This window comes from Gobius niger (genome assembly GCF_951799975.1).
Source record: "Gobius niger genome assembly, chromosome: 17".
Taxonomy (NCBI): domain Eukaryota; kingdom Metazoa; phylum Chordata; class Actinopteri; order Gobiiformes; family Gobiidae; genus Gobius; species Gobius niger.
In genome coordinates, this window is record NC_136868.1 from 15825682 (window position 1) to 15842596 (window position 16915).

The window sequence follows — 16915 nt, forward strand, 5'->3', positions numbered from 1 at the left end:
ATATTGATATTCCAAAACATCCATCTTTTTCCCAGTGTTTTGTGCAGGCGTTTTTGGCGGCTCTTGATTTTAAACTAAAATTTAGACGCACTGTACATTTGCTGCTTATTTGAAGATGAGGGACTGCAGGTTAATACAGTTTAATGGGTTTGATCAGCTTTAAACCATATTATGTTCCCTGATGGAGCAGCAGTTTTGATTTTAAAAAGTGACTGTATGGGTTTTACAAAGTAATCTTGTTTGAAAATATACTAGTTTCTTTAAAAGTACTAATGAAGTGGAAGGTATGTGAATTTAAACAATATAAGCACTGTTGTATTGTGTGTCATTTATCCAATCATACGATGTCCTCGATCCCACTGTCACAGTCTGACAAACCACTGTCAAGTTGGTTTGCAATTACCTCAAAATATATATAACAATGACTGCGGGTCATGGGGAGACTAAACAGAAACCGGCAGAACTACCTCCAGGGATTTTAGTTTTTTCCTTTACCCCAGCAGGATGGCTTGATATATCTTACCTGTCTCTCTTCCATGATTCAGCAGAGTCGCTTTGAGCTGAGGTTCAGACACTCCCCGAGCTTGTCACACTCATTTTGTTTCCCAATAGAATATCTATCAAGCTATTTTGGTGGCATTTTTTGTTGGGTATAGAGACAGTGACCACTCAACTTAAGTTTAGTTTTGGGTTCCTCGGGAGTTTGTTAAATGTACTTTTAAAAATGAATGACCAAATATAAATTTCCATCTCTATGGCCTTACAATTCTGACTCATTGTATAGCGTGTATTCGTCCTGAGTTCATGCAACTTTAATTCCGCCCTTCTCCAAATGTACGCTCTATTTGCTGCTTGTGTGAACTCCGCTAGACCCTCATTACACATGCAAACGGATGGATGCTCTGCCGCTTAGACTCGACCCTGTCTCGCTCTGGGTCTCCGTATCCAAACAAACGTGATCATGAACAGCTCAGCCCGGTTTAGCCCGAATCAGCACAGCTCTTATCTCAACTCGCCGTACAGTCGCTCCTTGGGATCAGCTCAGAAGAGAAAATCTGACGACTCGCATCGAAATCAATACAAGGCAGAGACTTACAGGCAATAGTGGAAATAGATGCAGTGGTAGAGAGAGGATACAGAAAAATAGCGTTGTGTTAATATCACTCTGTTGTACTCTGTTGATTGTATGCTAGTTTGAAATGCCCAGTAAATTTGCATGTTCTCCCATACTTTCATTCAAGTGCAAATTTACAGTTGAAGTACTACCGAGTACAGTCTTCCCACACCTCGTCTTGCACATAATCTCTGTTGTCACTACAGATTTGTTAACTCCATAATTTAAACACACATGATCTCCACCCAGAGAGTAGACGGCCCTGTAGTAGCGTTCGACCCAGTTTGTGCTGACAGTGACACATGGCCAGGTGCAGCTGTACCGTCAGGAGGAACATTAGTGCTGCAGCCTCATTAATCATAATGGACCAGAGCTTCTAATCACAGGCCGCGGCCCCACACTGTGTCCTTCCCCGCTCCGCCCGAATTAGCATCCCGGGCCATTCACAAAAGTGTAAAACACGGACAGGGCACACAATAAACACCGGAGACGTAAATAACAGCGATGGCATTTAGTGCAGGGAAATTGCGTCTGAAACAGAGCTAAAATTGAGATTTGAGATTACATTTGTGTGACTATGGGGATTTAAATGATCCTTTACAAGCATGTTTACATCCATCATGTCTGCTCATCGACATGCACTGTACCAATCACTTCATTCATAAATGCCTTTGCACTCAACACAAAACTATAATGAGACGGTGTGTGAAAGATTAGTAGCATCAAGTCTCGGTCCCTAAACAGAAGCTGATCACCACAACCGCCTGAAGGGAAGTCATTAATTAAGTTCATGAATGAAGTCAATGGGGCACAATTACTGACCAATATTAAGGATGTGCCTACTCACAGTAGAATAGATAAACGAACTGGAAGAACGAGTCTCCCACAAAGAGGTGAGATGACGATTAACGCTAACATTAGGGTTGTGCACACTTTCTAGTTCAGTTAGTCTACATGTGGTGAAAGAGAAATGAACTAATGTGCGTTATGGCCCAAAGTTCAAGTACTTAAGTGAATTGGAAATGACTCAACTACAACAGACATGTAGTTATGATGCCATTTTAGTTATTATTGGAAAGAGGTGTGGTAACGCTTTATATTAAGGTGGGCTCATTAAGTATTAATAAGGTGCTAGTAAGCATTAATAACATGCTTGTAAAGTATTAACACAGTGCTTTCTATACTTTTTATCTGTTAACATACTAGCTAATAGGCCATAATAATACGCTTATTCATAGCCAATGTGCACACCTTAATCTAAAGCGATACCAGAGATGTTTTTTTGTTCTGTCGGTCTTCATTTGTACAAAATAAACTACATTATAGTGGTGTCCAGTGGTCCGTAGCTAATTAGGTATACAGTATGTTGTGTTGGATGTTGATGTTTGACTTTCTTTTTCTGGCCTGTGGGAGTTTAGGGAAGTTTCAGATTCAGCAAACTGAAGTCCAGCGAGGTCTACATCATTGTCCTGCCCCAGGCCCTGACTGAGCACTGTACCCTCCTCCACACACTTTATTTGGACCTCATTATCTTGTGTGGATGTCTTTTTAGATTACACACTCCCATGGGACTAGCACATCTTAATGACTAACCTTTCACTATTAAATCAAGTCAAGACCAAATAAGTTGCCGCTTGTTCTAAAAATATTATGGTGTTTTGTCCACAACTGAATCATTAATGTCCCACTACACTTATGTGAGCAACATGAAGCTATTACTTAAAGCAGACTCTGAAATTGCCCTACAAAACGGCGATTGGTCATGAATATGCATATAGCTATAGCTTTTTGGCCGAGTTCCAATCTAGGGTAGGTCTCTGGTCTCTTGTGGCCAGTGCTTTCCCTATGATTTAAAGAGGCATCCACTTGGATAACACGCATAATGCAGATTCAGCCACATGTGCACATTTTACACATGTCTAAAGAAGCTGCTGGCAGTAGTGCTTAATCCAATGAACAGTCAACGTCTCCACTGTGGGCTGTATACTGATTATGGTGTATACAGCCCACAGTAGCCTACAAGCCATCATTATACATACGGACATTAATAATATTACAATATTAATAAAGGCAATATAACAATAGACTGAAGGTCTTAAACGAACAGGCCACTGTTTTTCCAAACCTCCAGTTAGAAGCGACCGAGCTTTTCCACGTTTACCCTATTTAAATATGTTTAAGTGAGTAGTTACACGATCCAAGTATAATTACACAAAATTAAACATGTTGATTTATAAGCAGATAAAAGGGGCACTATATTGAAAGGCGTAATAACACCTTAGGAGCACTTCGACGTCCGTACTGTAAAGTGAAGATATTACTGCGCAGATGTCAAAGTGCTCCTAAGGTGTTATTACGCCTTACAATATAGTACCCCTTTTTATCCACTTTAAATAGGGAAAATGTGGAAGAGCTTGGTCGCTTCTAACTTCACCCCCGTTTGACCCCATAGAGGAGGAGGAGAGGCTAAATGATAACAACATCTTTGGTCATTTTATATTTATATTATTCATCTTTTTACGTGGCGCATTTTGTTTATTGTCAAGTTTGTGGAGGTGACATGAGGTGAAATGAATCCACCTCAAAAATTATTTAAAAAAAATAGTTACATCATTATGTTTTCATCACTCTGACTCTTCTGCTCCACTGCTTTTGTCCTACAACTACCACAACAGGAGTTTTTGACAGCTCAATCTCAGCCACTGTCTGCATAGAGAAGACAATAGACAGATATGTTAAATATATATATTGCTATTTGTTCATAAGAAACCTCCTTTAAACCCTTAAAAAAAAAACGTATTTCTAGATTGAACACAATCCCAGAGCTACATACATTAGAATTACTACATCTACTTAAAATAATAAGAACTGTACAGTTTTTCACCAATGCTTTTTAACCTTTGTATTTATTTATTTATTTGATTTGAATTGATATTTCAACTTAAAGCCATTTGTCCCCTTAATAGAATAGAATGATTTTGTATTTATGCTGTTATTTATGTTATTACCTGTCATAATATCTCCTAAAACATGGATCTTAATTGAAAGCGGACTCACATCTTGAGCAGGACATCACCAGCTCATCTCCATGGAGATGCTGCTGCTTTGCTTTGACTACAGGTAGCCAAACATGAGGTTCAGGTCCACTCCACAATATGCTTTATTTTCATTATTTACTGCAAAATCAGCATTGTTTGGAATCACTGGCTTGTTTTTCTATGTTTTGAACCATGTATAGCATTATAAAACCCACAATGGTCCACAGAGGGGCTTCAATGTACCCTTTGATTGAATGTATTCTTTGAGCATACAACACAAATAAGTGTCTCTCTCTCACTGTCTCTCTCTCTTACTCTTTGTCAGATCTTCCACATGACCTATGACCTGGCCAGTGCTGTCATGCGCATCATTAACCTGATCGCAATGATGCTGCTGCTGTGCCACTGGGACGGCTGCCTGCAGTTCCTCGTGCCAATGCTCCAGGACTTCCCCTCCGACTGCTGGGTGTCCCTCAACAAGATGGTGGTAAGAAAATAAAGAAATGTGTGTTTGTTTATCCTGTAAACATTCGGACATGTGGCAAAGGGGTACTACCATAGACATGCAACACATCTTTGGAAAGCTCTAGCCCTTTTGTGATATAAAACAATGGTTCTCAAACTGTGCGCTTCTTCAGGTGGTCTTCAGGTCATCTGCAATATCTGACTTTACTCATTTTAAATAGGAGACATGTTAATTTAAAGGGACTATACGTATTTTCATCTCCCTACATCATAGGTGTCATACTCTGGCCCGCGGGCCAAATTTGGCCCGCAATGTAATTATATTTGGCCCGCGAGGCTATACCAAATGACTACTTGGGCTGGCCCACCGGTATTATACATTTTTTTTCAGATATTGCATATCTGGACTATTAAATTATATATTGTATTGTAATAAGTGTTTGGGTCCATATTAAAAGGTTCATTTGTTCAATGTTGGCCCGCGACTTTGTTCAGGTTTTACATTTTTGGCCCACATTTGAGTTTGACATCCCTGCCCTACATGTTCCAGCCATGTCCTAATGTGTCGAATGAGCCCAGACCTGTTCACCACAACTGCCTCTAAAATCCTGCACTGTCACTCAAAAACTTACTTCGGTCTGAAGTGCCGTCATGCACGAACTTAATATAGAAGCTGCAGTTACGCGTTAGACCTGAGGTGGCAGTAGTGAGCATAAAATGACCAACTTGCATCTAGTCTCTTTAAGCTTTAAAAGGCCATAGAGGCCACGGTAATGGAAAGTTTGTTTGTTTATTAAGACCTATGCTACTGGCAGCGGTGGGAAACTCGAGTCACATGACTTACTTGACCGATGCTTCAGAAAGACTTGACTTGACTTAAGACTTGCCGTGACTTGAGACTTAACACGAGACTTCGACCAATTTCTTGTTATGACTTGCTGTAACATTATATTTTTTAGTTTTTCGAGTTTAACCGATGAAAGACAGCAGGATTCAGCACGTACATCCAGTGCATTTATGTTCACACATGGTAATTAGCTACATGCTCTTTCAGTTTCCTGACACAGCAATCCAATCAATACAGCGGGAAAAGGCAGGAGGAAATGTGAGTTTCTTTGGATGCATTAAAATGACTCATTGACTTCAGACTCATTGAGGACAGGAAAACGTTTGTAGCTACGGCGCAATGAACGGAACGTGCGTAGGTGACGAGAATACGCAATGCAAATCTTGTTTCTCTCTTAGCTGAGCACAAACACACACGCAATTGTTCACACAAGTTTGTACCGCATTTAGTGGCTGTTTTACGCAGCAATACAGAGCCCTGTTACAGCAGGACTGAAGACTCTGCAGAATGTACTTTGAGCAGGGGCGAATCTGAGCATACAGGGGCTGGGGCATTAAAGGAGAACCCGTGCCTCAGAAACTGTCAGAATAAGCAAAAATAAAAATATATTTTTTTATATTTATATTAGAACTGTCCATGTGTTATGTATGTGTTAATACATTTTAACAGCGTCAATTTTTTATCGCACTTAATTAGTCTCAATTTGCCGACACACATTAAAAAGACGCCACATGAGCAGTTCTGCTGCTGTCACTCAAACGGGAGCGCATCACGTGAGAAATAGAACTTGTTGGTTTGTTTTGCTACTACAACGCTGAGAACGCCTTTGAAGAAATGGCTTATGAACTCACCAGGAAACGAGGAGCAGAAACTTTCCCGAGGCTTTACTTTCACCATGTCATGGACAACTCTTTACTCTTACTCTTACTTTACTCTTACTTTACTCAACTCTTTACTCAAACAAAGTAAAGTTTGGAACTTAAGTGGGGCAGCTTTTACCTGACACTACAAGAAGCTGCTCACCTCAGGTTAGTACGAAGATGCTGCCTTGTTACTTAAGCTCTGCGGTTCTTCTTGCTGCTGCATTATCTTCATCACATTTGCCTGTCGCGCATGTGCTTGCTGTTATTGTTCTTGCGTTTGGTGTAGGAGAGCTATAGGCTCTTTTCTCCCAACTCTTTCCTCTAAACTCGAGGAAACAAACATGCTAATGATACATTTACCCCATAAAACTGGACATTTAACAAAACTTGACCAACTGAGTTGGACTTACTTGGGACTTGGACCTTCACGGCTTGGACTTGACTCGAAACATGTATTTAGTGACTTACTCCCACCTAACTGGTTCACTGGTCACGCTTTAACATCAACTTTTTCCCCAGATAACTTAAAGTTTGTAGTTTTATTATGCTTTTTTCAATCACATAGCACCAGTCTATAGCACACTACAATGATGACGCAACCTTCTGTTAGTCTGTAAATGCAGTAAATTAGAATAACTGCCTTGTATATAATTGCTCTCTCAAAATGGCTGTATCAAATGTCTTGAAATAGGCCTCTGTCTCTTTAAGAACCTCTGACCCTTTCCGACACGCCCTCTCCACACGCTGTCTGTGGCATCAGTGGGGAGGGGGTTCTGCTGAGGAGCAGTGGTTGGTTACTCGGCTGGTGACGAAAGCTCGGAGGCGTCTCCAGGAGGTGGGGGCGTTCCTAGGAGGACTCAGGCAAACCTATCCCTAAAATGGCTGCCATCAGAGTTTTTACAGATTACTCAAAAATATGTGAATGTGCCAAGGCAACACTTCAGGCATGTTTTTAATGAGGGAATGACATAATAACATGATGCAAAGCTTGAAAAAGTCGATTTTGCATAATACCCCCCTTTAATCGTGATTGCATAAAAAGGAAAAGAAAGAAAATAACGGAACAAATTATTTGCATCACATAAACCATCAGGTCCACAATAAAAAAACATATTCCCCCAGAGGTGTGTGGTTAGCTAGCAGATGGTAGACTCACACAACCTCAATTAAACCCTCTGTAGTTGGGCCCAGGAGACGCCCAGTGAACAGCGAAGCCAAAGTTACAGATGGAATTAGGGATTTCATGTGGTTTGTCTCCACTGCCCCTTGGTTCTGCGGCCGCCAGGTGTCTGCTGCACATCTGTTCAACTTTACAATAGAAATGCCCAAATTATATCTGACATAATGAAGAGTGAAGCGAAGAAACAACACAAAGCAAATATAACAAGAATCTTCTAGTCTAATTTTCTGCATACGGTCATCATAAAACAAATGCTATTGAAATCCCACTCCACTTTATTCATGTCTACTGCACGTTTCTGTTCTCCCAGACTCCTCTGCCAGTCTTTGCATCCGCTGTCTCCTCATTATTACGTCTTCAAAGCCACATTATGTTGACATTTTTAGCCATAACATTAATTATCACCGCAGGCTATGAATGCAGAATAACAACATACAGCTCTTTAATATCCTGTCATCCCTGGATTACACTTGTCACTTCCTGCCTCCTCCCTTCCTTGTGATGCTTGAAACTGGCGTGAGCTACTTATTAAAGCTTCACTGGAAATTCTAGGATGGTCCTGGTTTAGTCCTAGTTTGTTTTCTCCGTGTGGAATCCTGGTTTAGGCACTGTCTTTTGGCACTGCTTCAGTCGAACAGCCCATGAGGAAGTCAAATATCGGCTTACTCATGTCAGGGATATCCAGCGGTTTTGACTTATCAGACTTTGTAATTGTACCTGTTTGCCCCTACTTTGAAGCTAGTCAAGTTCTGTTTTGTCATGTTTGGTCCTGGTTTTGTAAGTAAAGCGTATTCACAAAGAGTTTTTCTTCGTTATCGTTATAGCGATATTGTTTTTTCCGATGCATCACAGCGCCCTGTGTAGCTCCTTTGCTCGTGTGGGCGTGGTCTTTGTCCTGGTACAAGTACAGTAGTGACGCAGGGTTAGATGATACCTCCATAGTCGGATCTGGCACAGTGCCCACACCGGATATTTACTGGACTCACTATTCAAGGAACATGATAACCTCCAGCAGACAGGATACACTCTCCCTCTAAAAGCACAAGCTCATGACACTTAAAATCTGATGCACGGGTGTTTGAGTACTATGTGAGTGACTATTATTACATGCCTAAAAATAGATCTTTCTTCCCATGGTTAGTGGGGGGGTTGTTTTTGAAGGCACAGTACAAACTTTGACACGTACACTAAGTCATGTTTTAAAGGGACTAGATGCAAGTTGGTCATTTTTATACTCACTACTGCCACCTCAGATCTTAAGCATAACTGCAGCTTCTATATTAAGCTCCTGAATGAAGGCACTTTGGACACGAATTACCTATTTGGGTGACAGTGCAGGATTTTAGAGGCAGTTGTGGTCTGGGCTCTTTCTACTCATTAGGACATGGCTGGAACATGTAGGGCAGGGGTGTCAAAGTCGTTTGGGTCGTGGGCCGCATATATCGTAAAGGATTGTGGCCTCATAAATAACGGCTTGCACTTATTGTGCTTCATCAGCCTGTGTCTCACGTTTCTCAAAGTGCCACATGAAGTCATTCAATGGCAGTAAGCTACTATTGTAGCTACAGCCGACCTGGGGCAGACTGACCATTTACCACGTGGCTATAATATGCTGTTTATATCCTGATCTCTTATGATGTCAGTGCCCTCTGCTGGACACATGTGGAATTCTTTCCTTTTTTTAATTTTAAGCTGCCCCCTAGTGGCTGGAGTGAGCAAACTGGTTATTTATTTATTTTTTAAAAAACTCCTCACAGGAATGGGCTAGACTTACTTTTTTTTTTGGCATGCTCAGAAATTCATGCTCGTCAAAGGGCCACATTAAATGATCTTGCAGGCCGCATGTGGCCCACGGGCCTTGACCTTGACACGTGATGTAGGGGGAGGAAAATACATAATTTTAACATTTTTAAACTCCATATAAAATCAGAAAAAACCCTTACAAAGATGACTGAGACAGAAGGGTTTCTAATTAAAAAAGAAAAAAAAAACTTATGCAATGACTGTGAAGCTGAGGCTGGACATTTGTAGATTTGTTTAAATTTAGGCATTTGATCAATTAATAAGTGATCGAATGACATTTATTGCAAAGCTCATACAAAAGTGAACCAATGTTTTTTCCAGACCCAATAATCAAGGTTTTCAGCGTGTCAGTTCTGAGAGGTGCGATCATTGATGTCTGTTATGTAAGTGCCAGAGTAACACACACACAACACACACACACACACACACACACACACACACACACACACACACACACACACAGGACAGGTAGTTCAGTCCTTCTGCCTGATTAACTCGATCAATGCTGCTTTCTAGCACTCAATAGCTCAGTCAGTATGTCTACTCTTGTTTTGCCATGCTGTCTGGGTATCTCCGGGTATATACTTTGCCTAATGTCTGTACACTGCAGCTGCATGTGTGCACAGTGGTCTCGCTCTGAAAGTTAATAAGGATATTCTCCCCTCATTCAATTACGGCAGTGATGTAAGTGGCAGGTCGGGCTGTCAGCGGGTAATGGACAGGAGAGGCGTATGGAGCTGGAGGTGAATCTGTGTGTTTGACAAGCACCTCTCCCTCTCAGGCCGGATTACTTGGATGCAAAGGTGGAAGTAACCACGGTAACTTAAGTCACTCTAGTCTACAAAAAGGCATTTTGTGTGGCTACAGAGAAACTATCCCAAGTGTTTTGATGTAGTGAATTTTCGGATTTGAAGCGCAATAAGAAGCTTAAAAATAAAAATACAATTGTTATCAGGAGCAAAGGTAACAGTAAGAGTAGCATTAGCAGGAGCAGTCTGCACATGCCATATCCCCTGTTTATGTGCTCATATATGCCGAGTGATGAGGCTCGCTCGTACTCTTTTGTCATGTGTTTCTGTGTTTGAAAAAGGTTTATACATGATAATTAAATCCCAATGGAGCTAGATTATGTTGTTTTAGGAGGATGTTTGATGCCAGTGAATTGTGAAGACCTACTTGGCACTAGACTTCCTTGGCATGAAGCTCAAAAGGATATCCAGTTATTTAGTAGATATGCTCCCCGAAAGCCAGTTCACATTTGTTTTTGTTGATGATTATGGTATTTTTCATCCTATTGTGATTTATTTTGGAGGCCAAGCCAAGTGCTCACTATATCATAAACATATCGGCTTAGCCTGGATAATGCTGCAGTCTTTTTGGGGCAAGTTCCCCCTCTGAAACTGACCCCATTCTGAGAAGAAAAGTAGTCTTGTCACATTTAGCCATGCACTACTGGTATGTCTGGCCTGTTATTCCAATAAAGCCAGTATCATTTTTTCAGGTCTTTATGAGAACATGAACTTGTTTACAACTTTGTAGAAATGGGGTACAGAAATGCTGACATGCTTAAATGCTCTGGCATTTATAGAACTAGACAGTCTGCCCTGCTTCTGGTGTTGTTTTTACACCAACAAATGGGTGCATCTCCATTCTCAAAACTTACTTTATGTTAAATACATGACACATCATACACTCTATATAACGAACAAGGTCCTTAATTGTTTAGTTACTCAATATTACTTTAATTCCAATATTGTGACAGGGTTGTAAAATTGTTAAATGAAATTTTAACACCAAATTATCGTTTTGTGTTAAAACGCTTCTACCGTTCCAGCACATTACAGTGTTACTCAGTGTTGGGTAGTGACTGAATACATGTATTTAGAGTGCGTATTTAGAATACTCATTTTGAGTAACTGCATTTAGACACAGTTAGTCTTTCATTTTAGATATAGAATACAGTTACTTTCTTGATATCAAAGGAATACATAATGTTGCTCAATCATTACATTTCACTTTCATATTCATCGCATTAATAAGAAAGAAAGGATCAAAACAGCCGGGAAAGGATTTAGCTCTGTCCATCTGGGCTGGGCGTTTGCAAAGTGCTTTTTTGCATTCTAAATTAACTTCATAACAGGCGTGTAACAAGTGTAGACAAGATATCTTCTTCGCTTTTATGCTTTAATATTATGCAAATCAACGTGAAAGTGTTCTAAGTTTTCAGTAACGGAATACGTTACTGAATACATTTTAAGACGAGTATTTGGTATTTTGTGACTAAATACAATTTCAAAGTATTCTCCCCAACACTGATTCATATTCATTCTGGTTCATATGGAAACATTTCATGGTAAACCCAAAACAGAGAGGAATCAACATTGTACTTTTTCCCAATTCAATTAAAAGCTTTTATTGCGTCTGAGGTGAAATGCAATTATAACAAATTATATTGTCATCACCTTACATAACTAGTATAATCCATTCTGCTCTGATGCCGTTTTCTCCGTAATGTGCTGATCTCAGTGCAGTGCTGTCTACTGCTTGGCTGGTTTCATAATTTTATGTGGAAAAACATAATGTATTCTTTACAACATTTAAACCCAAAGCACTGCTTTATGCTTCACTTATTCTCTGCACTTTGTGTGGCTTTTCCGGCTGCTCTCTTTCAGAGGTCACATCACATCATATTTGCATCCATTCAGCCTCATACTGTGCATCATGTTCTCTCACACCTTTGGCACATTCATAGCAATTCTTTATAGCCTTTCTCTTGGCCCCCCCGGCCTCAGCTTATAGACTGCGACCACTGTTCAATATGAGCTAATTCTTTGTGAGGATGGAACTCTTGTATCAGGAATTTGATAGAAAGTTGATTTTTTTTGTTTCTTATGAACAGCTGGTGATGTAATTTCTCTGGCTCATGTGTGCTTTGTTCGAGCTGCATGGCTGACTCCTATGATTGGCTGCAAGCAACATATGCAGCTGTAATGTTCCGACAATGCTGTGTGTGAGCGATAGAAAAACATGAATTTATTATAACTGCCCTAAAAACTGCCGATGACAAACCTTAGTTAATTATCAATATCCTTCGAGTCGTCGGAGACAAAAGAATCACAGCCAGTGTTCCATAACTACGTTTTCCTCTTTGTTCCACTTAAGGGGAAAAGTCAATTAAACCCAAGCTCGATAATCAAAACACCCAGTTTCTGTGAGACCTAATCAACTAGACATAATACTGACAACATGTGTTTACGTTACATTGTGTTTGTTCTAGTGTAAACAGAAGGTTCGCTATTCCCAAGCGCTCCAAAAACCTTTTAATGATTTAGGTGTTTTGTACATCTGCCTTGAGACATACAGTGTTGATAGGAATGTATAGGCAAAAGAATAAACTGGGTAAACATCTTATCGTTGCTACTTTTTTGGCTTGACATTTGGTGATGTGTGTGTAACTTTGCTGTATGTTTTGCTATTATGGGTGTTGCTGTGGTCACTAACCATTTGCCCAAGACATTATTGAGGCTATTCTTGTTGTTATCATCATAAGCTCCAAATCCCCCGAGATGGGCTTGCTGGGATTGCTGTGTCACTTTTAGCCAGATTGAGGCTGCTCTGTGTCAGCAGGTCTGGCACATCTAAACAGACAGTTGCTTATTATAAACAGGGTAGAGGAAATTATTTAATCACATTTTTTTCTCCTGATAAGTATTGCAATTACATTATCAATACAAAATGAATGCAACACTGGATCTTCTGACATTATAGAAGCTTATTTAAAGCAGTACTAAGTGACTCATGCCCCTAGAGGCCATAAGCACCACTGCAGGTGTCGTAGCATGTTGCGTTTTTTTGTATGTGAGAGTAAATACTACACTGACAGAAAAGACAAAGGGAGAGAGGGATATTGTACATCCAGTTACACAATGGAGATTTTTCAGTCAAACTTGGCTTTACTGTTTAAGTGGCACTAGCCCGCAGTTAGCTTTGCCTGTTAGCCTGTTAGCTTCTTCTTCGTGATTTCATAAGTGTGTATTCACCTTTTTCCGGAAGTTTGCGTGGGCTCCGCCATGAATTGTGCCCGCCCCTTTTCTCAGTTGACATGGGACTGGAGAAGTCCAGATAAAATCAGTTACTACACAAAACCATGTTTAGGCCGCGCCGAGAAACGTTGCAGTGTTGACTAGTCGGTGCAAATGAACATTGGACATTTTACACAAATCAATAGACTAAACATCAGATTTGAGCGGAGAACAATTTCCCTCGTTCTCCGTTTAATTGAACGGGCTTCGCACTCTACTGGAAGTGTCAATACAACGGAAGTGCCGAGACAAAGCAAAAAGAGTCAAAAGTGGGCGGGGCGGAATAAGGTGGGTAGAGTTCGGGAAATTTCACAGTTACCATGGAGATCCGTGTCCAAGTGTTTTAATGTGAACAATAACTCCAGTATTTTAACTTTTAAAATCTCCATTAGTTTACAATTGCTGCTAATCCCATACGTCACATTCCCGAACTCTATTGGTCTTTGCCCGACGTCGTGCAGGCAAAATTGCAATTGTGGTTTTCTGGCCACAGACACCAGGGGGAGATGAAAGACCCCAATCATCCCATCAACACTATTACCCCGAGAGGGACTACGTAAAGGATTTATTAAGGTAAACAAGTTACTTAGTAGTGCTTTAAGCAATGCCACAGCGAACTGTAATCAAAGCTAAAGTTGTTAGATTCACTTGTGTCCATATTGCACACATCTAGGACACATTGAAATCTGAAGTTGTAAGCTAACAAGGTTCTAACAAGAATCACACACATTTTTGCAGCATACTAGACAAAAGAGGGCATATTACACAGCTAAATGCAGAATTTGTGGCTCAATAATTGTGACCCTTCATGTAGTGACTGTGATGAATTCGCATCAATCTTACAGCCACCATGAGCATACACTATGTGAGCGCACATACTGTACACATTCTCTCTCTTTGTTTTGAGAAACCATAACCACACCCGCCCCATGTCCACTCTAAATGTATTTGAAACAATTAACTACCCACCAGTGGAGCGCAGCAGCAGATAAAATGAAGACTAAACTAATTTCATTCCTCCTTCCTCCGCTCATTCAGACAGTGGAGCGAGGCATCTGTGCAGAATTAGTTTATTGTGTTTCAATGAGGGTAGTAATTTCCAATAGTAAGAGACAGCTGTGCGCCTCGCCAGGTGGAATAAACTCTTATCTCCTACTTAAGAGCAATGTCCGTATACAGCAGCTTTGTGCTCACTCCTATGATGGGAGCTCATGTTCGACTTATTTATGTTCATGTAGTATGGTGACTTTGAATTTGAGGTCTGTAATTTCAGTGCTATTTGCTGTGTGGCTATGGGGAGGGGGGTAGAGTGAGCAGTGTTGTTGTCTGTTTGGAAGAGTGCGTGGTTGGGTGGGCGAGAACTGCTTTTAATCTGTAAAGCACTTTGTGTTACAACCTTGTATGAAAAGCGCTTTATAAATAAAGTTTTGATTTGATTTGATTTGAAAGGCCCCGTCCTGGTGGGAATCGAACCCGGACCTTCTAGCTGTGAAGCAAGAGCACTAACCGCTGTGCTTGGGCGGCACGGAAGAGTGTGTGTTGCTTATATGATGTATGTAGGTCAATTCTCTTATTTAAATGGCTTTCCAGTGCCCACTTATTCTAAGGACCTTATTATTTCTACATGGCATCACTTCGGAACGGAAAGGAATCCGGGACCAGTCATCCACGTTTCAGATCTATGGATAATTGTATCGTGGTGCTTGATCTAAGTTGCTTTGACATAAAACATGCCCGAGGACTGATACAATCTCACAAACATTGAGTGTATATAATTGTCGTATATTCGGAAGACACTCCAATGTCTTTTTCTTCACATTTTTCACCCGCAGCCTTTTTAAGTTTCTTTTGTCATGAATGATTTGCAAATACCATATCGAGCTCGAGTATATCTTTCAAAGCATGAAAACAGCAACGCCCCACTGAGATTCAGAATCTCTTCTTAATGGAGTTATGGGGCGACAGTGGTGCAGTTGGGAGAGCGGGTTGTCTCGTGATCGGAAGGTTGCGGGTTAGAATCCCAGCTCCCATAAATGCACACTGTTATTGTGGGCTTGGGCAAGACTCTTCACCCTACTTGCCTCCAGTGCCTGTGTACATTGGTGTATGAATGAGAGAGTGATTGGGTGACTGGTTCCTTGCTGCAAAGTGCTTTGGGCCTGACGAAGGTTGAAAAGAGCTATACAGACGGCATCTCTGGAATCGCCCATATATGGTCATGTTTGAAAACAGTTAAGGGGGAAAACAATTTGGAGAAATATCTAAACTTTCTCTAATTATTCAGAAACTACTTTAACAAATGCTGAATTTTGAATATAGTTTTCTACTAAATAAAGATACAAAGACATGGGGAGGAGCAAAGTGGTTCAACAGCCCATAAATACATAAATAACGGAGAATGCTACATGTTAGCATTGGGCTAATGCTAACGGTTAACTAGCGCTAGCTACAGCTGATTTTTTCACTTCTACTGAACAATCTGCTGTGAGAAAATATCCATATGGGCCTGAATTACACTTGACTTTACTTATGTGTGATAAATAAGTTCATATTCCACCAGAAAATGGCTAAAAGAGTGGAAAATTGTGTTTCTCTAAAGATTCTATTTTCCCCCTCGGTGAAGGGGGAAAATAGGGAATTTTTTCCTCTGCATTTGACCCATCCTTGATCCCATCCCCAGATGCCGAGCCAGGCTGATGGTCAGTATCACATGGCTGGAGGATTCGCCTATTGTGCATGTTTTTAGTGGTAGGGGAAACCAAAGTACTGGGAGGAAACCTACACAGACCTTCTAGCGGTAGAGCACGAGCGCTAACTGCTGTTAGTTTCGCAAATACAGGGAAATGAGTCTCCATTTTACCCAGCACAACAATATTCATTCATAACACTGTTGTCTCTCAAGATCTAAAGCTACTATATATTCTTACCCATTTCCATTCTTTGCCAGCCTTAAATACGTAACATATGCTTGGCTTTTATGTGAGCGAGACAGATGCGGCAGAGTGGAAGGAGGTGTTGATTTGTGCTTTGGCCGAGGCTGAGGGTCTGCTCCCCTGCTGCGGCGGCCCGTTTTATGATGGCTGACCAGAGGGAGTCGCTCTGACTGTTAACCACCCGGGGCACTGGAGATGAGCCGCATCAACAAACTGGAAATTGCTGGAAAAATACTGTGTTTTGCAATAACCAAGAAGCCTTTGTCATATGCAGTTTATTGTTGGTGTAAAATCTACAGACAATTTTAGCAACGATTACAAAGATTGACTTGACATTGGTTTATTTTGTCCTATGGTCCAAATTCCAAGGCCATTTCAGAAATAAAATTGGCCTTGTTTGCGTTTCTTTCTGAATAAATCAAGTTAACTTTTGTATCTGATGAGTCTCGCGTTGGAGCTTTATATCTTAGTATAAACAATACATTTCATAAGATGTGTGCTCTTGTTTCTGTGCTACTTCTTGTAATTGTGTATGCACTGTTTATTAACAACAAACAATAATCTAATTATCCTATACTAACAGTATTAGG

At 40.6% G+C, this 16915-nt stretch overlaps 1 protein-coding gene across 1 annotated transcript in view; it reads left to right on the forward strand.

Annotated features, from left to right (window-relative positions):
* Window positions 1-16915, forward strand: part of hcn2b (hyperpolarization activated cyclic nucleotide-gated potassium channel 2b) — a 46450-nt gene that overhangs the window by 3432 nt on the left and 26103 nt on the right. Inside the window, exon 3 of the mRNA XM_079574671.1 lies at window positions 4478-4639. Within this exon, the coding sequence (XP_079430797.1) occupies window positions 4478-4639 (162 nt within the window). The remainder of the gene's footprint in view (window positions 1-4477; window positions 4640-16915) is intronic.